The following is a 24161-nucleotide window of genomic DNA, read 5'->3' on the forward strand; positions in this document are numbered from 1 at the left end:
AGCCAGTTTCAACTCATAGCAACTCTACAGGGGGGAGCAGGAGTGCCCCGCCCCCTGCCGTCCTTACAAAAGTAGGGAGCCTATTTGCTCTCCCGTGGAGGATCCAGTGGTTTAGAAACGCTGGCCACGAGTAACCCGCAATGCCAGCAGGGGTCCTTTCCTCTCTAGGAAGAAAGACAATGTGCCCCCTTGAGCCCTTTCACACACCGAAAGAAGGGACAAGCTGGCAACTCTTGCTTTGAGAGACGTCAGTGCTGCGCTTTGGCCGAGTCCTGTAGTAATGAAAACGACGTGTCCAGGTGCTGTCTGAGAGATGTCGGGTGTGAACAGCTGTCAAAGTCTTTGAATGCACTGGGGCTTCTTAAAGACAGCCACCTTTCACTCTGAGGTGTTCATTGGCCCCTGGGAGGGGTTCCTTGGGTGGTAGCACAAGGCACCTGGGGGCAGGGCTGCAGGCCAGTGGCAGAGGTGACTCGGGGAGACACAGAGGGCGTCAAGGAGACTAGTTTGGAGCTGATTGTCCAGGGTCTAGGGCAGCGGTTCTCAACCTGTGGGTCACGACCCCTTTTGGAGTCCAACGACCCTTTCACAGGGGTCGCCTGATTAATAACAGGAGCAAAATTACAGTGATGAACTAGCAATGAAAATAATGTCATGGGGGTGGGGTGTGTCACCACAACACGAGTAAGGGATTGCGGCATGAGGAAGGTTGAGAACCACTGGTCTAGGAGAAAGCCAAGTGACCAAGCACACCTGTTTCCCATTCTAGAGACTGGGCCCAGGTGCTTCTATTACCTTCTGGTTTTTGTTCTTCTGTTTTAGTATGAAAGCTACCTGGGTGGGCACACCACACCCACCCCTCAGGGCCTGCACCCTGCAGCAGCTCAATGCTGCGCAGACCCCAAGAGAGCACCCAGACGCTCTGCTGTCCCACCAGGTCAGACTCAGCGACTCCTCTGTTGTAAGTGGCTCACTTCTGTTCTTTTTTTTTTAAACTCATTTTATTGGGAGCTCTTACAGACGCCATCACATTTCCTAGTTCAAGCACATCAAGCAGTGTCGTACAATCGCTACCAGTTTCAAAGCTCTTTCTTCTTGCTCTCCGTGATATCAGCTCCCCTTGATCCCCTCCCTCCCCCACCCCACCCCCCAGGAACCCGTATTTATCTATCATTTATCTTTGCAGCATCTTCCACCATCCACGGTTTCCTTTCACAGACAATCCTGCTGTCCACTCCCCTCGAGTGGGGTTAGACAGCCATCCATGCCATCAGCTCCCCCCGCCCCCCATCTCTTCCCGGACCCTCAGGGCTGTGTTTCTGATGTTTGGAGTTGGAAAAGGAATGTGAAGGGGCAGTTTGATCACCTGGCTGCCATCCACTGGCTAGAGGAGGTCCTTGGAAACGGCCTCAGCTGCAGCGGGGTATCCACAGCCAAGAGAAGCCAAGAGCACACATTGCTCTGCTCCCTGGCCTGCTCGGGATCTCCAGCCTGCTCACAGGTCTCCGGCATGGTCCGCACCTTTTGCTTTTTAGTTTGTTCCCTGGGGCCTTTGCTGGGGCCAGGCTCCACGTACTGCTTTGTTGTAGTTCTTGTGGCTCCGTTCTCTACCAGAGAAGACTTGCATTGTTCAGGTAGGGAACTCGGTCAACAGGCATGGCTGGGAATGCTGGAGGAAGCCAGGTGTCTTGCTCCCCCCTCTAGACATGTAACAGCCCTCAAGACGAGGGCGTTTTTCTCCTACCCACCCGGCAGGGTTTGTCCAGGCAAAGGTTTCTCTTGAAGGATGAGACCTGCCAGAGACCAGCTTGATGAAACTCTCGCTCATTTGAATGGCATCTTGGGGTGTCTAATTCAGAAGTGTCTCTGCTGGTCTCTGGTCTTCAGCAGGGTCCGAGTCCTCAATCCCTTCTCCTGTGCCAGGATAGGTACTTGGGTCAAGCCCTTGATTTTACCAGGGACTTGGGACCAGGCACGAGGTCTCCTGAAGGCTGGAGCAGTTCACTGTGGCATCCACCTGAACACCAAGCCCTAGACTCCTGTAAAGTTCCCACTGAGCAGTGTGGTCTTGGAGACCGCGTGGGCAGAACTACGGGGTGCTGCTCGGGAACTGGTTCATTCCTGTCTCTGCAAGTTTCCAGTGACCAGCTATTTCCTCAGGGGCACGTATTGTATATTTGGGTACAATGGGATGCCTGCTAAGACTGGGAATTCCTAGGCCAGAATTTCCTCTTGGAGTCTTGATTCCCAAGCACTTCCTTTGTGGATCTGTTCTGTGGAGTGCTACTGTTTGGTGTATGGGCTTCCTTATCTGTGATAGCTCACTGACATCCAGTCAATACTGACCCATAGTGACCCCGTGTTCAATCGATTGTGTCAGAACTGTGACCTGAGTAACGGCGTTGTCTGCCACCCCAATATTCCTAAAATGATCTGCCCCCAGCAGATCCCATCGTGGCGGTGACTTCATTACACTAGGTCATGTCATAAAGGATTCCTACATCTACCAACTCCCTCAGAATCCTGACCCAGCCCAGTTCACACAAAACCTCAACTCTCACATGCACGCCTTGCGTGAGCCTCGTTGTCCTAATCAAAGCCGGATCCAAAACTTGTGAAGTACTCTTCGTTTGAGATCATCTTAGTCCCGGGCTCGCTGTGATTTTGATAGGCTCAAGCACTCCCTCTGCAACTACAGGTTGGCGAGTGATTGGCAAAGAGCTGTCCTTGAAGAGAGTTACATAATAAAAGAGCAGGTGGCCAGCACAGGAAAGTCAAATCCTGTGCCTTGTCTCCAATTTTGGGACGTTCAAGATGCCACAGATGCAGGTACTGTCACAGAATTGGAACTGGCAGAAAGGCGATCAAGGGCTTAGCAGGGATGGGTGACAACCATGAGTGGGACTAGGTGACTGGTGAAGAGTAGATCACCGTAAGCGTACGTGCTCGGTATTCCTAGATGTCCACAGAATGGTCAGACTGGTTTTCCTGTTAAAACTGCTTTCTCAACCGATTACAAGGATCTACATATAACCTCCTCCCTGGGAGATGGACAGAAAAAAGTGGGTGAAGGGAGACATCAGAAAGTGTAAGACATGAAAAAATAATAATTTATAAATTATCAAGGGTTCATGAGGGAGAAGGGGAGAAAATGAGGAGCTGATATCAAGGGCTCAAGTAGAAAGAAAACGTTTTGAGAATGATGATGGCAACAAATGTACAAATGTGCTTGACACAATGGATGGATGCATGGATTGTGATGAGTTGAACAAGCCCTCAATAAAATGATTTAAGAGAAAAAAAAATGCTTTCTCAATCAGCACCCATGCAAAGGGCAGTCCAAAGATCGCATGACACACTGTGCTGGTCCGTTGCATGAGACCTCTTTAAAGTGTTAACAAACACATCACGTTGATGATAAAGATGTCCTAGATCCCAGGCGCATTATTTTCAATCACCACCTATGCATACAAAAGCCAGACAGTAAGAGCAGATATACATAGACCCGTTTGAATTACGGCGTTCCGAAGAAGACTCAATGTACCACAGACTGGCAGAAGAATGCACAAATCTATCTGGGAAACTGTATAGCCAGGTTGTTCTTTAGAGGCAGGAATGGTGAGGCTTTCTAGCCTGTGCTTTGAAACATGTTCTCAGGGGGACCAGTTCCCAGAGAGCGATGTCATCCTTGGTACAGTTGAGGGTCACAGGAAAAGAAAGAACACCCTTAATGATTAAATGATGGGGGGGGTCAGCAAGGGGCCAGAATAACACTGATTGTGAGGACGGTACAAAACAGACCCTTGCTGCTTTCTATTGTAGACTCATAGTGAGGTGGAGCAGACGCCCTGACGCCTAGAGTCAAGTCTTCCCAGATGGGAGTAATTAATTTGCTGATAAAACCTGTCTCTGGACATTTAACAAATGCATTCATTTATCCCAAGCAAAAGGCCTGTCCCCGGTAACTCCAAGACTGCATTCATCTACACCAATTCCAAATAGGACAGGTAGCTTTTCGAGGTGCCCCAGTGGTGCAGTGGAAGTGCTTGCTCTTTGAACCCACCAGCTGGTCCACGGGAGAAACTGTGGCTGCTTTCTGGGATACCAGGGGGGCAGTTTCACAGTAACTCATGATAGTATTAAACAGCAGATGGAAAGCACCTGTCCCATTTTCCATCCCACCTCTGTACAGGAGGGACAAAGCTGCTGCACCCACCTAGCCGATGAGTGGCACCTGTTGGGCAGGTTGAGCCCTGCCCTTTGATCCGCTCTTGCCCTAGAGGTAGCTGATCTCTAAAGGGTCTAAGAGTAGGTGGAGTGGCAGCACCAGGTTCAGGTCAAAGGTAAAGCAGATCCTGGTGTCAATAGGAGTTAGATGCACAGGCAGCAGAGGGACACCTTGACCTGTGCATGTCTCTTGGCGGTTCCCCCAGGTTGCACAGTACATCTTCAGGTCGGGAGGCTGGAGAGACCTGTGGCAACTGGCACTCTGGCCAGCTGGGCAATGAGTAAGCAGGGTTATGAAACTTACTGCCCCATTGTGTGCTATGGTGGGTACTCCGTGCACAACAGATGGAAGCTAGGTGATCTTGTACCAACCTCAAAATTGTTGTATCAGAATTCGAGGAAGTCATCCTATTGAGGCACTTCCTCTTTTTGGCTTAAAACTATTTGGAGATGGTACTCCTGACCTCTGCATCGGAGAAATCAGCCCCGGGTTATTGATCTGGAATCTCCTCGTGATGTTTCAGGATGTCAGAAACCTTTAGGCTTTACGGCAAGAACATAAACAAGTAGAAGATGAGCCACCACGCTGATCAATTGAAATACGGGGGACGAGTTCTTGGACCAATTCTCTCTCCTCCAACCACAGAATGACGAGGCAGGCCTGTGTGTGGAAACACGGGACCTGAGGTGATGCTTGGCTCTGAGTGGGCTGCTGCAAGGGCATATATGGGTCCATGTAGACATCCACACGGACACTGCAGAGGCCTGGTAAAGCAGAAACCATAACTGGACAAACGGTACCAGAGACAACAGGGCACGACTGAACAGTTAGTACTCTCTTCAGTACTTCACGCAGGTATTATTGTCAAGAAAATATTTTACAACGATGGCTAAGAGAAATGGCCTGAACATTGTGACGGGCTACCTACAGATGTCTGAGTTTTTATGACTTTCTTTGAAATAAAAATTTTGTTAGATTAATATCCTATAGGAGCAAAAAAAAAAAAAAAAAAAAAGCAATCCCAACAAACCCCTCAAAGCTCATGGGATTGACTGAGAGAAAACCTATCGGCCACAGAATTCCCCCTGCAGACTTCCGAGATAAAGGTGCTGTGAGCAAGGCAACAGCACCTGCCGCTTTCGCTTTTACATGAGCTGGGCTGCTAACCGCAGGGTCAACAGTTGGAAGCCGCCCGGTGGGAGGACAGGGCTTTTTACTCCCATCAAGTGACACACTCAGAATCTCACAAGGGCCGTTCTGCCCTGTCCTTCAGGTTGCTGTGTCGGCGTGGCCTCAATGGCAATGAGGAGGCAAACTGGTGGGAAGTTTGATCCTATGTTCAAATTATTGAATATAAAAAAATATCTGAAATGTGAAGCCTCACCTAACTCGCAACAAAATGTTAAAAAATTATTCATGGAAACATGGGAAAAAATACCACCAAAAACCACGCTTCACCATAACCTTAGTCTTGAGGGATATTTTTAATCAAACATAAGAAATCAAGATCGGGAGTGCCAGATTATGTCAGTCCAAAGCCACAACTGAAAGGTAGTTTGCTTTCAGTCACAGTGTTTGAGGTCTCTGAGAGGTACTGAGCAGAAAACGAGGTTTCCCTCGTCTTTTAAAATCATGGGATCAACTTCTAGTGCAACAACTGACACATTTTATAAGAATTCCCACACTGAGACGTTTCTAGGTTGCTTACACAAGATTTCAAATGTCACTGGTCACTTATCAAAAAGAGGTAGTAATTCATGAAGACTATCTCAGATGAAAGAATCCTCACCACCTTGGATAATACTGGGTGAAAGCAAACACTTACCCTTAATGCTACTTCTACTTGATTTCTATTGCATGTACTTTCGAGTTTTCAAAAAGATACAGGATGCCTGAAAGGTTTCTAACATCAGTATGTTTGGGTTTTTTTTTAAACCTAGTTAATTATTTCATATAGTTTCTTTTTTATGTATAAGAGCTTTATATTAAGTAGTAATTATATATCAGCCATATAGGGAGAACGAAGTTTCCTATTCCACACAGATACAAAGCCTCCCCCTCACCCCCATGGAGACTCTGTCTCGTGAGAAATGAGGTGGCAATAAAGACATTACCATCCTCCTTGCCTTCTTTTCTCTGTGGGACACATCATGTCTTTGAAGGAGCCAAGGGCGCCTCACATCCTTTTGCACAGAAGACTTCTCTGTACTGTGAACTGCTTTGTGTCAAGCCAGGGGTCCACTCCAACAGTATTTCCCACCTTCCTGACATTTACAAAGCTTGTCTACCATGTGCGTGACTCTAGATGTTCTGAGGTTTGAGGACCGACCGAGGGCTCTCTTACATTTCTTCCATCCGGGAGGCCTCACTCCATGGTGAATTTTTCTGTTCCATCAGTGTCGAAAGATCATTCAAGGCTCGTTCCACGTCGCACATTCCTAAAGCCTCTTCCCCTGTGTGTTTTTTCTTATGTTGCAGGAGTGCTGAAGGCCAGCTAAAAGTTTTCCCACACTCCTTACACTCGTAAGGCCTCTCCCCACTGTGTGTTTTGATGTGTTGGGCCAGGGTTGATGTATATTTAAAAGCTTTCCCACATTCCTTACATTCGTAAGGCCTCTCTCCACTGTGTTTTCGCTCATGCTGCGACAGTGCCGACAACCCACTAAAGGCTTTCCCACACTCTTTACACTCGTAAGGCCTCTCCCCACTGTGTTTCCTCTTATGTTGTGACAGTGCTGACGGCCAGCTAAAGGCTTTCCCACACTCTTTACATATGTAAGGCCGCTCTACACTGTGTGTTTTGATGTGCTGGGCCAGGGTCGCCGTGTACTTAAAGGCTTTCCCACACTCTTTGCACTCATAGAGCTTCTCCCCGCTGTGTGTTTTGATGTGTTGGGCCAGGGTCGACGTATATTTAAAGCCTTTCCCACATTCCTTGCACTCATAGGGCCTCTCTCGACTGTGCTTTATGGTGTGCTGAGCCAGTTTGGAAGAGTATTTAAAGCCTTTCCCACAGTCCTTACACTCGTAAGGCCTCTCCCCGCTGTGTTTTATCTCGTGTTGCGACAGGGCTGAAGGGCAACTGAAGGACCTCCCACACTCCTTGCACTCGTAAGGCCTCTCCCCGCTGTGGGTTTTGATGTGCTGGGCCAGGGTCGACGTATATTTAAAGACTTTCCCACAGTCTTTGCACTCGTAAGACCGCTCTCCGCTGTGTTTGCGCTCATGCAGGGATAAGACTGAAGGCCAACTGAAGGCTTTCCCACACTCTTTACACTCGTAAGGCCTCTCCCCGCTGTGTTTCCTAATATGCTGAGTCAGCTTTGAAGGATACTTAAAGCCTTTCCCACAGTCCTTGCACTGATAAGGCATCTCTCCCCGGTGCTTTATCTCGTGTTGTGATAATGCCGACAAGAGACTAAAGGCCATTCCACACTCTTTACATGTGTAAGGCCTCTCTCTCCGGTGTATTTTGATGTGTTGAGTCAGGGTCGAACTATACTTAAAGGCATTTCCACATTCTTTACACTCGTAAGGCCTCTCCCCACTGTGTTTTATATTATGCTGAGCCAGTTTGGAAGGATATTTAAAGCATTTCGCACATTCCTTACATACGTAAGGCTTCTCTTCGTTGTGTTTTATCTCATGTTGCCATAATGCTGACAAGAGACTAAAGGTTTTCCCACATTCATTACATGCATAAGGCCTCTCTCTACTGTGAAGTTTTCTGTGTTTGCTGAGTGTTGATGAACAATTAAAGGCTTTTTCACATTGCAGACATTCATAAAGCCTCCCTAGACTGTGGCTTCTCACGTGCTTTGAGTAGGGTGATGAAAAACTACAGGGCATCCCACAATCTTGATGGTTACGTTTCTCTCCATTAAGTAATTTTGAATGCGGTGTTAGATAAGAGGGACAAATACAAGTGCCCACACAATCCAGGCAAGCTTTGTGCCCAGTGTGTGATCTGGTGTGATAAATGAATGTATTATTACCACCCTCCTGAAACCCGGTGTGAGATCCGGCGTGACGAATGCATGCACTGTCACCGCCCTCCTGGAAGCCTACAGGAAGCGCTCCACCTGGATCTTGCGTGGCCACAGCAGGACTTCCACCCTGGGAGAGCAAGGCTGCACTCAGATCACCTTCGCTGGGCTTCCTTCCGTGCTGCTCTTCAAACATGTAGTTTCTGTTGAAAATAGAGCGTGATGTTAGAGTGAGGTGTTTTTTAACCATTTCACATGGAAAATGCACTTTGTCCGACGACTTTCTCCTGCTGCATGGGCTCATGATCTCAGAGGCTGCTAGCCTAATTACTGCAGTTTTGGCAAGGATAGGGGCTTTTTGCTAATACATGAAACTGAAGCATTACTCAAATACACAATATCTGATGAGCATTTATGAAAATAGTGGATTGCGAAAAGGTGAACATATACATGTAGAGCAAGTTTTACCCACACATGAGCATGCCTCTGACTCTCTCTCTCTCTCTCTCTCTCTCTCTCTCTCTCTCTCTCTCTCTCTCACACACACACACACACACACACACACACACACACACACACGAGTATGGTACCTCAAAGGCTTTCCCTGGCGGTAGTGGTGATCCTCCCTGCCATAGAATTCACACAGTTCTCCTGATTTGAACAGCCACGGTTCCTTCTCCACGACTTCCACTTTTATGCACTCACCGGAAGAGCTCGGTGCATTGCTGTCTTGCTGGGAGACTGTCGGCAGGTTCGAGTGGTGTTTCATGATGTGAACAAACAAGAAAGGAGCATGACAAGCAGTGAGGCCCGCGCGCACGGCAAGGCCGAGGCGTTTAGCATTCCGGGAGTCTGGTAAACACCAGTGTAAGGAACAGTACTATGAATTAATCCCAGGGTGATGGGCGTGGAATTAACTGAGCAAGTGTCGGACAATATATGCACATAGAGAAGACTCAGGAGAATAATGCCATCCTACCTGAGTCCAGGTTCCTGAAGGTTTCCGCCATCACGTCTCTGTAAAGTTTCCTCTGAGAAACATCCAGCAAAGCCCACTCTTCTCGAGTAAAGTCCAGAGCCACATCCTCAAAGACCACCGAGTCCTAAACATCACACACATTCTCAGTAAACAAGGTAGCGCATACCTCAGTGCGCAAAAGGATGGGTGAGGGGGACAGAAGAGAAAGAGATGATCTGCAGGAAGATTACATAAAGATCTGTGTTCTCTCTAGCTTGGACCTCAGACTTGTGATTGCTGTTTGCATAGAATGCTGGCTAACACTCTCGCACTGTGCAGATTTAACAACATTCCTAACGTGTCAGATTTATGTCTCCATTCTTGCCTTATTTCTCTGTAAGCAAAAATATTCCTAGCAGGGGTCCAGCTTACACGTGGTGGTTTTTCTGAAAAACCCTATCTCTGCTATCATTGCATCATTTCAGCTAAGTCATCTCCACATATTTTCTTTACTCTTGATAGGTTGCCTTAAAAAAAAAGGAAAAAGTATATTTTTGTGACAAGGTATAACACAAGAAAGCTCGATCTTAGAGCTAATATGAAAATGAGAAGAAAACTCAATTGAAACTCTTGCCAATCTAGGACTTTACAATAAGTTTATGTGAAGGTTGTCATACATAAACAACAGGTTTTAGATGGATTAAGAACTTTAAGGATAATCAGGAAATTTTCAAGAGAAGCCAAGAGAAGAATCAAGCACCACCAACCTCGAGAAATAAAGAGACTCTGGCTGAAGTCCAGCAGTGGTAGAAGACCCCAGCGTTACCACTACTGTGGGTAATGCAGCTAATTACTTAACCTGGCCTTTCGAGTCGTGCTGTAGGTGTTGGTACCATGGACATGGTTCTGACTCACAGTGATCTATGTCCCACAGCAGGAAACACTGTGTCCAGCGCTGTGTCTTCTTCACAACTGCTCCGTTTGAGCGGTCAAGTCACTGAACCAACCCTTCTCCGTAAGGGGCTTCCTCTATTTTTCACCAACGTTTTACTCTCTAAGCACGATGTCAATGCTCTGTCCTGAACAACACTCTACTTTCAGCGAGGTTCTGAGATGAACTCCGAGCCCATGCACTGATGACGGGGCTCACTGTGCCAACTGTTAGGTGCCACGGAGTCAGCTCCGCCTACTCCCGGGAGGAACCAGTGCCTGGTCCTGCGCCACCCTCACAACCGTCCCATGGTTAAGTCCATTGCCGCCATCGCAGTGTCAACCCATCTCCTAGTGGGCCTTCCTCTCTTTCACTGCCCTCTACTTTACCAACCACGATGTCCTTCCTCCAGGGTCTGGTGTCTCCTGACAACATGTCCGAAGTTTGTAAAACGAAGTCTCATCACCTTTCCTTCCAAGGAGTACTTTACTGGTGCATGTGCTCAAGACGGATTTGCTTAGTCAGGACACGTTACAAAGTTCTATTAGGGCTGCTACTAAATGCCCAAAGGGACCGCCACTCCAACGTAAGCTTCGATTCAAAGGCACTCAACTCCACTTCCTTTGATCAGTGAATCCAGTCCCTGACTTAAGTACCCACAGGCATCTCACTACTAGAGCCAGCAAGCCCCTCGCAAGCACTCAGCTGTGCTTGCTCTGTGGGTTGGTTCGTCCCCGGCTCTGCATCATGCCCTGGCTCCTCCTCTGCCACTCCTCGGATGCCAAAGCCGCCTCTGGATCCACGAGGCTCACTGCACAGGGATGGCAGGGTTGAGTTTGCACTTGACTTCTCTACTTGCTGGTAGGGAGACTGTTTGGCCCCTCACTCACTCTCAAGAGGCTAATTTTATCATGCACAAGATGGCAACCAAAGAGTTTCTCTAACAAGGACTCGTAATTGGACTCTATCACTCTCTCCCGCCACCTTCTCTTAGCTAGACCATCAGGTAAAGGTGTTTGGAGTTAGTTACCTAAACTCCAGCTAGAAGAGTAACATTCAAAACTGGCTGCCCTGGAAAGCCAGGCAACCCCTATTCCAGGATCAGGTCTCTCCTGACAACCTGTCCCAAGTAAGCGAGACAAAGCCAAGGCATCCTTGCTTCCATAGTAACACAAACACAGATGGAACAGGTTTTCTACTTATTGGGGATCACCCACTGAAACACCTATGACTAGGAGTGTATCTTTGTCAGATAAATAAAAACTTTGTGAACACAAGTGGACCACTGCCAGACACGGGGACCGAGATGAGCCCTTCATGCTGGAGGAGGAGTGGAGTCCGACTCCGGGTCGAGTCGACCACAGTGGCGTGGATGAAGCAGAGCGTTCAGCTTCCTGTGCTGACGGAGCGTGACTCAAAAGGGGAACAGCAGCTGCAAGTGTTTATTAATAACTGAAACATGAAGTGCACAGATATGGATTTAGGAAAACTCAGTCATCAACATGAAATGGAGCACGTAAATACTGATCTCCCAGGCACTAGTGAACTGAAATGGACTGGCACTGGCTACTTTGAACCAGGAAATATTATAGTGGGGGTTAAGAGGAGCTGACAGCCAGGAGTTCAAGGAAGAGAATGTTTTGAGACTGATTGTGCTAACACTGTACGATACTGCTTGATGTGACTGAACTACGGAATGGTATCTGTATTACCTCCCAATAAAGCGGTTTTGAAGAGAAAGTCTTCAAGTTGAAATTGACCAAACAGCAGTCAAGATGCATGGGTAATTACTGGCAGCTGCAAGGAGAAAGTTGGAAACAAAGAAACCAAAACCCAAAACCCTCTACACTCACTGCCATCGAGTGGATGCCGACTGACTGTGCGCCCTGTGGGTTTCTAAGGCTATAACTGTTTACAGGAGCAGAAAGCCCGGTTTTTCTCCCAAGAAGCTGCTGGTGGTTTTGAACTGCCGACCACGTGGATTGAAGCCCACCGCGTAACCACTATACCACGAGGGGTCCTCACAAGAGGAGGAAGCAGTAATCGCTAACCATGTGAAGCTGGAGAGCGAATGGTAACATCTTGCAAGACCAAGGCTTCTTCACAGCACCTCTCTTTCTCCTACGAACTTAGCACTTCCCAGAGGGAGTACAGAGAAATGAAGCTGACTGTTATCTACAGAAAGAAACAACTGAACAGCTCCGAATCATCAGTCAAAACAAGGCCGGGGTGCAGGTGCTTAGCCGACAATGACTGGCTCAGATGCAAGTTCAGATCGAAACGGAAGCAAATGAAAACCAGTGCACCACAGCCACAGCACGAACTCTCGTATCCGCCACCGGACACCTCGAAAACACTCGACGCATCGAGCGCTCACGGCGGAAGAGCCGATCAGCTGTGACGTGACAGTAACAGCATCTTACGTCAAGAAGCAAAAGGCACCCAAGCGGGCAGGGAAGACGGAACGATCCATGTGGGTGTCAGGAGAGGCTTTGATCCTGACCACTGAGTCGCTAAAGCAAATGGAGAACAGCATGAAGCAAAACAGCTGAAGAGAAACGTTCCCAGGGCAGGTGAGCAGGATGAACTGCTATAACGGTGTGCAAAGACCTGGAGTCGGGACACAAAACATGAAGCACACACGCAGGGATAGATCCGGCTGGAGGAGATATCAAGGAACATTCTAGTCTCGAGGTGCAATACTGAAAGGTTCCCTGAGGAAAATATTGAATGATACAGGAAGCAATACAGAATCACGGTGCCAGCAAGAACAACCTGACATTCAGCCCATTCAAGGGGTCGTATGTAACCAGGAATTGATGTGACCACTGGAGGAATTCGAGGAAAACACGGCCCTGGGAATTGACAGAATGCTTCAACAAGCTGACAAAGCCCCCACTCACTTGTGAAAAGAAGCGTGGACAAGAGTACAACCGCCTGGAAGAGAGCCCGTATGTATGCCTGTTCCAGAGAAAGGTGTCACACACCACGAGGAAATTATCAACGGTACCGTCAACATCACCCTCCGGTAAAGTTCTGTTAGAGAAAATGCAACAAGAGTTGTAGCATTATAGCAGTTGGGAGCGAGGAGAGACTGAAGCGGAATTCAGAAGAGGGTGTGGAACAAGGGCGCTCGCGGCTGACCGCTGACGAATCTTGGCTGAAAGGAGAGTATCAGAAAGATGTTTAGAACAAAGACTAATAAAGGCAATTAGCATTCAGACTTACTGCACCACACATAACGCCAATGATTTCTAAAAACAGGAATTCTATCGAGTCCACTATGTAACCCAGATGCATTTATATTTCCCAGTGATTAGAAAGCATCACCAAAACCAAGGCGTCGAGCATGACGGGATACCAATACGTGTTTCAGCAAGCTGCTGAGGCACTGCAAGCACTTCCTCACCTAAGCCGGAAATTTTGGAAGACAACACTTGGCCAAATGACTGTTTGTACCCGTTCCAGAGAAAGGTGACCTAACAGACGCTCAAATGACAACACACCATCTTTGCTATTTTGCTGAAGATCATCCAACATGGTTGCAGCAATACGCTGACAGGGAGCTGGGAGAGGTTCAAGCTGAATGCAGAAGAGGACATGGAACAAGAGACATCACTGCTTGTGTGAGATGGAGCTTGGCTCAAGGCAGAGAATTCCAGAAACATGTTTACTTGTGTTTTATTGGCTATGCAAAGGCAGTTGGCAGCGTGGATTCTAACAAAACTATGGACGGGCTTGGGAAGAGCGGGAATCACAGGCCACTTGACGGTGCTCATGCGGAACTTGTAAACTGATCAGACTGGCTAAACTACTACTTCATATACGTTAATGGAGTAGTCCACATAGGAGGAAAAATGGATAAAAAATTATTGGCAAAAGGTGTAGAAATGATGAAACATACCCTAGTTCTTAAATGCTTCCTCCTCCCACTATCATGATCCCCATTCTACCTTACAAATCTGGCTAGACCAGAGGATGTACACTGGTACAGATAGGAACTGGAAACACACGGAATCCAGGGTAGATGGTCCCTTCGGGATCAGTGGTGAGAGCGGCGATGCCAGAATGGTGGAGGGAGGGTGGGGTGGAAAGTGGGAACTGATTACAAAGATCTACATATAACCTTCTCCCTGGGAGATGGACAACAGAAAAGTAGGTGAAGGGAGACGTCGGATAGCGTAAGATATGACAAGATAATAATAATTTGTAAATGATCAAGGGTTCATGAAGGAGGGAGAAAAATGAGCTGATACCAAGGGCTCAAGTAGAAAGCAAATGTTTTGAGAATGATGAGGGCAACAAATGTACAAATGTGCTTGACACAATGATGTATGTATGGATTGTGATAAGAGTTATATACGAGCCTTCAATAAAATGATTTTAAAAAAAGGATATGGGTTTGAATAATAATAGGAATAAGTTTCTGTATTAGATTCCTTTTTAGTGAACTGAAGGACATTCCTACTGGAAAAACACATTGATTTTACTTTTGAACAAACTAGAAATCAATTTTGACACTGAATGTTCCTTAGCACATCCCATTCCAAAGTTAAAACTGTTTGAGAACTAGTCACGTCAGACCTAAGCATCAGAGAATGAAAATGAAATCCGGAGCTCCCTCACTAAACAGAGCAGCTGGGACACCATTCCCTATGTTCCCTGCTCACAGTCAGGAGAATGTTTCCACCGTGTCCAGAAGATTTAACACGTATCTCCTCTGGTACAGTGTGCTACATGCAGTAGGAGTGTCCAAGATCCTTCTCAATATGAATAAGCTTCAACAGAACCTTTTTAAAGCTTACGTTGCTTTATTTAACGCAGTCTCCATGGGCTTTTTTTTAACAGACACTTTTATGTCAACTAAAATAGGCATTCTTCCGTGACTGTGAGACTATATCCATTAAGTTAAAATTGTCTAAGCAAGAACATAACTGATCCAAAGTTGTGCTGACAAAGGAAACTGATGTAAATCCACTCCCCTCATATACTCATCTTCTCTGACGAGAAAACCGAAACTTACCACATCGAATAGATTCCTACTCAGAAACCCTATTGGATTGTGTCCGTTTGCACCTCTGGCTTTTCCGAGACTGTCACTCCCTAAGGGAGCACACAGCCTCCCTTTCTCCCAGTGAAGCAGATGATGGATCCAAACTGCTGACCTCACAGTTAGCAGGCAATGCATAATAGACTACGCCACCACAGGGCTCTTTGATTTTCTAGCCCAGCAATGACAGAGCACTTCGATGTTACATTCTAATCGGATACTATGAGGAAACCGTTTACAATTCAAACGCCACCTCTCGGCCCAGAGAGGCTGAGAATAAACAATCTGTTTCTTGTGAACCTTCAAGTGTCTGGCACAACTATCCACCAAGGGCCAACAAGGGAAGCTTTCCCAGAGCTCCCTCATGACCCAGTGGAGCTCACTCTCCTGCGGTATTCCTTCAGGGAGGACATGATCGGGACAAGCCCCAAACAGACAAGACAACCAGCTTCCTCCCCTAATAATGATCGCTCCCTCTCTGTACTGCATTACACCACGTGACGGGCAGCTCTGTAACTTTAGAACGGCACGGGGAAAACACCCGAGCCCAGGGACAGCTAAGAGCACTGCTTACAGTGAAGGGACAGGATGGATCTGGAGGACCTGTCGGGTCTGCTCAGGTTCTAGGGAGGAGAGCCTGTGATTCCACAGTCCTAATGCCCAGGGTGGGATGTGAAGGCCCATACTACCACCTCTGGGAGCCAAATAAGAAAGGGAACCCCAGGTCTGCAAGGTTTGAGAACACATACAGAATCAACAGATTCCCAATGTTATTTGGCAAATTGCCCCTTTTCTGGGTGGGGCGGGAGGGATGACTCAGCGGCCCCTAGGGATTAAAAATTTTTGTACTACGGCCCCTAATCCAGGATAAAGTATCGGTATCTGCTTTTGTGAGTACCGTTGCATCGTTCAAGCGCCATATTAAAATAAATAAATAAAACCAAAGCAAACCAGCAACAGGCAATACCGCCCACTTTGGGACACACTGGTGAGGGCCCAGTGCTAGTGGACCGTGCCTCTAGATGCCTCTCCAGACGCAGTCCCTTGGCCTCCACTCTCACGCTTTCCCCGTAGAAGAAACAGCCCAGAGCTGTGCCCCTTCCTGATCATACATAACCTCACCCGCTACCACCAAGAACTACCCATTTCTCCTTGGTACTCACCATTTCCAAGGGGGTTTCTCAACCGCTAACTGGATATCCTCTGCAAACCCTAGAAGCCAATTAAGTAGGAACGACAGCAGTGGAACCAAGGGCACTAGGCAGTCTGATGGCCGATGAACTGTGGTCCACACAGCCAGTCACAGCCTTTGAAATCCTTACTTCTGATTGTATGGACGGACAAGGTTGTTGTAATCAGTTCCCAGCTGCCTACACTGGACTGGTTCTATCTGTGGCGTGCCTGGGACCTGAAATGGGAGAAGGATGGGGTGAAGAGGGTGTTGACCAGTAAAAACTATTTTTCACAAACGGCAGTGTTTGCCCAAGAACAAACTGAATAAGGCAGAAAGGGCTAGGAAGGAAGTAATTGAAATTGTAAACACTGTTATTGAGACATGTACTATTATGTTGGGAGGATTATAACCAATGACAGGTAACAATATACATATGAATTATTGAACAGATACTGATTTTGCTCTGTAAACCTTCATCAAACACAAAAGTTTTTTTTTCAATGCTGGAATAGGGGTATTTAATTTTTTTTTAAAGTGCATTGAGTGAACAGAGTGGCAGGTTCTTGGCCTCCAGCTCTGTCCCTGGGAAGAGGACTCTCTAGTAAGCAGTGGCCCCTTGCTTGCACAAACTGGTTCAGTCACCCCCAGAGATCCTGCCTCGGGGTGTGTGACCTCCACAAACCCCCCTCCTGCATCTTGCCATTGCTCAGCCCTGTCTCACTGACCACAGACCAACTAGGGCCGGCCACACGGATTCCCTCAGGAGGAGGATGACATTTCTGCCTGTGGGGTCCACTCAACCCCAAGAGGAAGAGAGATTCACAGGTGCAGAGATAGAAACCGTGAGCTGGCGGCAATCTGGGAGATTGTTTTATTTGATTCAGAGCCTCACAGGGGCAGCAGGGTGTGGAGACAGAAAAGTTTTCTCTGAGAGGGGGTTGCTCCTGCAACGTCTTTTATACAGCTAGTGAGGTGGGCAGCTGGGGGCTACAAAGACACCCCTACTCCCACCCACATACTGGGCTTTCCTGTAGCTCATCTGGGGGCATTCACGCCGAGTCTGGCTGGGCAGTGGGGTCCTGGCCACGCACTGAGGGGTGGGGGGGAGGGCATCTTTCAAGTGGGCCCAAGGACACACAAGAGGTGGCTGCTTAGCCGCAGTGGCGTGTGTGTGTGTGTGTGTGTGTGTGTGTTCTTCAGCTCGTGTCCCTACCCTGCCTTACAACCAAAGAAAGGCGTAAAGTGCGCCCCTCCACTAAATTGTTTCCTCATGAAAATTAGGACGCACAGAATTTTCAATGTACATCCCACTTCCAAGTCCTGCTCGTTTACTTCGTGCCTTGACGGCTGTCCCCATTGCAGCTGAGAGGGAAGATCCCCCACCCCCACCCCGACCCCAGCCCCGCCCGTGCGTCCCGCCCGGGAGAAGCCCGGGAGGGCAGGGCCGCCCTGCGAGAGGGGCTGGGGCCTAAGGGACCGGCCCCGGGCGCCCACGAAGCCCAGACCCTCCATTCCGCGCCCGCTCCCAGGGGCGTGGACGCCGCTCGTCTGCAAACCGCACGCGCGCTTCGCAGGTCGCAGCGAGCTTACCTGCAAACGCCCCGAGACACGGGTGCGGCGCCGCCGGGGGCAGGGCCGGGGCTCACCGCGCGGCCACAGGGACACCTGCGACTCGGGGGCGGCTCCGCAGGACGCAGAGGCCGGGCCCGGGCAGAAGCGCCGCAGCAGCACCCTCCAACCTCGGCCGGACTCTCGAGCGCCGCGGCTCTCCCGGAAGTGGATCGGGCCGGACCCGCGCAAAGAAAGCACCGCCAGGGCCGCGCACTTCCGCTCCCGGAGACGTGCGCAGTGTCAAGTGTTGGTGCAGCGCGCCCTCTAGTGGCGACGGGCATGAAGTGCCTTCCACTGCTGCTTCAGATGGTTGCTCGTCCTGCAGCGTTGTGGCTACGCGTTGTGCTGCTAACCACTAGACCAGCTGTTCAAACCCAGCAGCCGCTAGGTGGGAGACAGATGTGGCTTTCTACCACCCCCGTAAAGTTACAGTATCAGAAATTCACAGCGGCAGTTCTGCTCTGCCCTATAGGGTCTCTGTGAGTCAGCAAATACTCGATGGCAATTAGTTACCCATTGGGGGGCTGACCACAAGGTCAGCAATTCAAAACCAACAGCTGCTCCATGGGAGAAAGATGAGACTTTCTACTCCCATGGAGGATTACAGCCTTGGGAACCAACATGGACATTTCCACCCCATCCTACAGGGTGGCTATGAGCCGGAATCAACTGGGTGCCGGAATCAACTGGGTGGGAGGGGCTGAGCTTTTATGAAAAAAGAGGCTGTGTTTGTATATGCATACCCCACATGTCTAAAGCATCATCTTTCTGAGTCAGTTTACATTAAAAAAGAAAAACGCTGGATGAAGTTGTCAGGGGGAAACTACTTTGGTTGATTGCAAGGTGTAAGCCAGTACCGCCCAACCCCCACCTCCCAGCGAAGGGAGGTGATTTGCATTTTTGCGTGTGTACATCAGTTGAGGAATTTGAGCGGACTGTAAATATATAACAGACTTCTGGAAAATGTGTTGCCGTGTGCACAGGATGATCTTGGGGGCTATCATGAAGATGCTTAAATGTAAAACCGCACTAACGACAGAACACGGTTCTCCTGGGCATTTACCTACAGAGGCTGCCCCATGAGAATTTCATGGGAAAACTTGCCTCATCCATCACACAGCTCTGAGCGTTCCCATGCAGTCGTCCCTTTGCTCCCCAAACTCAACATTTAAAGGGGACACAATTCGAGTCCCTGTTGCTGTCAGGTGCCTTCAAGTTCCAGTGGGACAGAGTGTCCAACAGGTGACCACCCACTGTCGGCAGACCAATCGGGAGGACACACGCGACCCTACTGGCCAGTCACTGCTGGACAAGACTGGCACCAGAAATATTCTCCAATAAATTTAAAGAATAATAACCCTGGACTTCCCCTTGACCCCTAACCCTCTAAAAGCCTGGAGAACAAAGAACTCGGGGCTGATTTCCTTTGGACGCTGGGTCCCTGCTGCGTTGGGCAGTGGAGGGAGGGAAGCCCTAGTTCGAGCTAGAAAAATAAACTCTTTTTGCCGTTTTTGCATCTCAACTGGTCGTGATTATTCCGTGCGCCCAAGGTGAGCTCGCATTCCATTCCCTAACCCAACAAAGGAAAATTCACACTGCTGAATATCCCATCACAATCATGTGGTCGTTCCTTTTAGCCTTCTTTGTAAAACAGCATTTTCTTCAAGGTTCTGAGTTACTGTATGTGTAGTGCTGTACCAAACTTTTTATGATTTTTTAAATCTTTGTCCACACGTGTGAGCTCTGCATTACTTATAGTGTCTGTGAAAATATTGGTGTGAGGAATAGGTTTTACATGAAAGGATAGCTCATATCAAGGGTTTGCATCAATCCAAAGATAAGAGTTTGTTGCAATATATTTTCAGTCAAGCATAGCTTCAGATCATGCATTTTGATACAAGGTCTTGCTTTTGATAATTCTATGATTTAAGGAGAGCCAATTGCTCCAGGAACTAGGCCCACATTTGTTCACTGGGCCAGAACTAGTGACTTGTCTACCTACATACTTGCTGTAAAGCCTCAGGGATCCTGACTTGCTGTAACTTCACAAGGGGGAGAGAGCATCAAAATCAAGAGCCCAAAGCTGATTTCCCTGATGCAAATGTCAGGAATAACGTCTCTCTCCAATTTTTTTCCCAACCAATCTGACACCAACTGGACAGCAATTTTTATTCCCTGTGGAAGGCACGAATTATAGCCATATCAGCAAAGACCATACTTGGTTACAATTAGGGAACTAATAGGTTACAATTCATGTTTAAAACACTCAGGATACAGTGCTTTGAGCCCCTCGGGAGGTCTCTCTGAACCTTGTTCTGATCTCTATGCTGTTTAAAGGAATGTTACAAACCTTTTATTTTGACAAGTACCAAGAGGGAGGGAGGGACCCTGCTTAAACTTTAAGCTTTGGCCAGGTACACCCAGCTCTATTGCTGCAGATCAGTAAACAGCATCAAGAGGTACACAGCGACACCCTGCTTCACCAGTAAACATTGTGACCAGAGGGGATCATCGCTTGTGTTCCTTTCTGTTATAGTTTATTGTGCCAGCCTGGCCGATAAACACAAGTAGGATTAACTGAAGGGCAGAGGGATAAATGGCTCGGTGAGCCTCACCTTGGTTGTTCTGTGCCTCAGTTTAAAGGGGTACACTACCTGTGGGATGCCTAGCCTGTGGACTGTGTCGCTGTAGGTTGAGGTCCCTTTAAGCCCACACGATTGGAATGTTCATCTCTGGAGCTGGGGACTGACAGTTGATGACAGTTGGGGACCTGCCTTGCTGTTTGCTGCCTGGATATATATAGCCCAGCTCTCTCTATAGAAGGGGACTAGCAACTGGCAGCTCTCAAGCCTTAAAGGACTACCAGTGTCTCACTGCTTTATAATTTAACTGTTAATTTCTTGTATTATCTATCTGTATATTATTTAATGGTTTATTTCTTGAATTATATATATATCTTTATAAATATATTTATATATAATTACTAGCAATCTGGTTTGTCTCTCTAGAGAACCCTGTCCAATACACTTTCTTAGGCTACATGTGATATTTATTGTGAGATGCCATCGAGTCAGAGCCGACCCAGAGCAACCCGCTGCACAACAGAACATTGCACGGTCCAGCACCATCCTCACTATTGTTGCTATGCCCCAGCCCATTGTGGCAGCTTCTGTGTCATTATATCTTAGGCAGCATTTATTAGTTATTGTGTCATTTTCATTGATTGTTTTATTGGAGGAAGGCTTATTACTCTGACATGAAAATTTTTATTTTATAATTTATGACTTACTAGTCAATATTTGGCAATACTTGTTATTAATAGTCTCAGTAAAAATTGTTGTTCGTTGCCATTGGGTTGGCTCTGACCCAGAGACCCTATGCACAACAGAAGAAAACACTTCACAATCCTTGCTTCTGCTTTTTGACATAATGATTGTTATGACATATTTTTGACATAATGATTGATAGAAATGATTATTGGGAAGTATGAAAATAGAGAGCTTGCAAGCCTACTTGTCTTCAGCCCTAAAATTGGAGATTTAAATGGGGTTAGGACACACCTGGAAAGAAGATTCTGAAAAGATAAGCCCCACCCAGTGTGTTGAGTTCTCAGAACATTTGATGGTGAAGAGACTTGCCAACAGGGCTATTGACAGACTGAAGTAAAAAAAGATACTCTTTGTATTTTTAAATTTTGAACTAGTGGTTTGCTCCAGAAGCTGAAAAAAATTGGAAGGTACTCTTCAGTCTAGGGCTGAATATTAAAGGGAGCCTGTGAGCAGGCTGAAATGCTTGCTAGGTGACCACCTGGATTCACTTGTTGAGTGGAATCGAGAGAAACGCAGCAATAAAGAGATGGGTTGAGTCTGGCCACTGACACACATGGACCTGGTTCACAGGGCGTAGAGGAGATGAGAGCAGGTTCTGAAGTTCACGACCTAGTACAAGGGGGCCAGGATTGTTGAGAATTTTTGACAGTGCCCATGGTCTAAAGGCATGGCAAACAATGGGCACCCTGGTGAGGCTGAGTGAGGCAGCCTACATTGAGTTGACCAAAATCGCACCAGATGAAGAGAAGATTGTTGAGCCTGTGAACTGGTGCATATTGTTGCTGAGTTGATGGATGGCCTGTCCTGCTATGACTTTGCTTACGGATGCACACTTCACCAGGTCCCAACTGGAAAGATTCTTCACATTAAAGAATATGATTATTTTTTCAGAGGACTGTGTTGATTTAAGTGGGCAGTATAGAAACTAGATACCCAAAATGGGAGAAATAAAGTCATGAAGTGGCCGGCTTACAAACTTTCATAAGTGGGGGAATATGTTCATAGGATTATGGTGTAGATGTTCACAAAAGTGTAGAATTGTTTTATTCACTTATAGAATGCTCTGTTTAAAGGACGGTGGCATTTTAAAATAGTATGCATTTTAGTTTTATCCTGTTAGGTACAGATAAGATTTCATTATTTGTTTAAAATTATCTATGGCTAAAGAGCTGTGTAAAAGTGTCAAGTTGACAAGGGTTTGTCTGTGGCAGTTACATAATCAATCAACTTGACAGAAGAGGTGGAGTCTAGCCTGTCAATCAGGTCATAGCAAATTATGCCCCTTTGTGGGCATGGCTTTCTCCTGAGGATTCTAGGAATTTCTATTTTTCTCCTGGATGTGGGACACACACACTCTCTCTGCTTTGTCTTCCTGCTGACAAGCCACATGGAGCTGTACTGATGCAGCCAGAGCCCTGGAGCTGGAGGAGCCACGTGGAGACCTATGCCAGCCTTGAGATGTTTCCACCACCACTGGATCCACGGGACTTTCCACCCACTGGCTTGTGATTTCCTGCATTCAGCATCATTGCATGGCTGTGATTCTAAAGAGGAAGTTATAGATTGGTATAGACATATGGGCTAATATTGTACTTATAGACTTGCTCTGGACTAGGCTGAGATGTTTTCTTAATATACAATTGCTCTTGGATATAAAGTTCTCTCTTACACACATACATATGTCTCTAGACTTGTTTCCCTGGTCAAACCGGACTAACATAAAGACATAGTCAATGCTCATGGAAGTAACAATCGAGAGATTCAAAGACGCGTTGCATTAGGCAAATCTGCTCAAGAACTCTTTTAAAGTATTGAAAAGCAAGGTTGTTACATTGAGGACTAAGGTGTGCCTTACTCAAGTCATGGTATATTGAATTGTCCCTTATACAAGTGCGAGTTGAACACTGAATACGACAGAGTGCAGAAGAATCGGTGCATTTGAATTGTGGTGCTGGGAAAGACTACTGAAAGTGCATGGACTGTCTTGAAAGAGTATGACCAGAGTGCTCCTTAAAGTCGTGGATGACAAAAAAAAAAAAAAAAGTAAGTCGTGGATGACAAGGCATAGTTCAGGAGCCCTGGTGGCGCAGTGGTTACACATTGGACTACTAACTACAAGGTCAGCAGTTTGAAACCACCAGCTGCTCCACAGGAGAAAGACAGGAATTACCACTCCCATAAGGAGTTACAGTCTTGGAAACCCACAGGACTACTTCTACCCTGTTCAATAGGGTTGATATTAGTTGGTACTGACTCGATGGCAGTAATTTTGTTTTCCAAACAAGCTCATCAAACTACAGGGTAAAACCAAAGAAAATATGTTTGAAAATATGTTGAGAAAATTTCAAAATGCAGATAAAAGAGGAAAACAGAATGCAGCATAAGGAATACCCCAAAATTGTGGGATAGTAATAACGGTGGGTCACCCTCGCATTGAGGACCCCAAAAAGGAAAGTAGCAGACATAAACACAAGAAATATATGAGGTAATAAGAATGTGAAATTTGGAACATTACTGAGTCATAGTAAACTTAAGTTTGTAGAAGTTCATGGAATCCCATATATGCTACATCTAGTGGTATCATAGTCAAAGAGCACAAAAAATGATGAGGAAATAGTGAAAGTTAAGAGGGAGTGGACTACCAAGCCCCGAGGATGATATTCCTACTCAGAGAAGCCAATACCCAGACAAGACCACATGGCTGGCCCCACTATTAGACACAATGGCCCTCACTGACCCATAACGCTATGGGGGACAACACTGGAGACACATGGGAATTGTGCCATCACACCAGGGTAAAACACGAAGGGCACGCAACAGAGCAGCAAAGGCAGCAAAGTAATGAAATGCCAAAATAGACCTTGGGGCCAGGACATGGCACACCATCAGACTCA

General features: G+C 47.2%; 1 protein-coding gene across 1 annotated transcript; it reads right to left on the minus strand.

The window, feature by feature from the left end:
- Positions 1–5238: 5238 nt before the first annotated feature.
- Positions 5239–18091, minus strand: LOC142443028 (uncharacterized). Its single transcript, XM_075544637.1, has 5 exons — positions 17918–18091; positions 16317–16561; positions 9194–9317; positions 8805–8955; positions 5239–8417 (listed from the first exon to the last, which is right to left on the minus strand). The coding sequence occupies exons 2-5, from the start codon at positions 16317–16319 to the stop codon at positions 6569–6571; spliced, it is 2127 nt and encodes a 708-aa protein (XP_075400752.1). The 5' UTR covers positions 16320–16561; positions 17918–18091; the 3' UTR covers positions 5239–6568.
- Between the last annotated feature and the right edge of the window lie 6070 nt (positions 18092–24161).

Source organism: Tenrec ecaudatus, chromosome 1 (assembly GCF_050624435.1).
Source record: "Tenrec ecaudatus isolate mTenEca1 chromosome 1, mTenEca1.hap1, whole genome shotgun sequence".
NCBI lineage: Eukaryota > Metazoa > Chordata > Mammalia > Afrosoricida > Tenrecidae > Tenrec > Tenrec ecaudatus.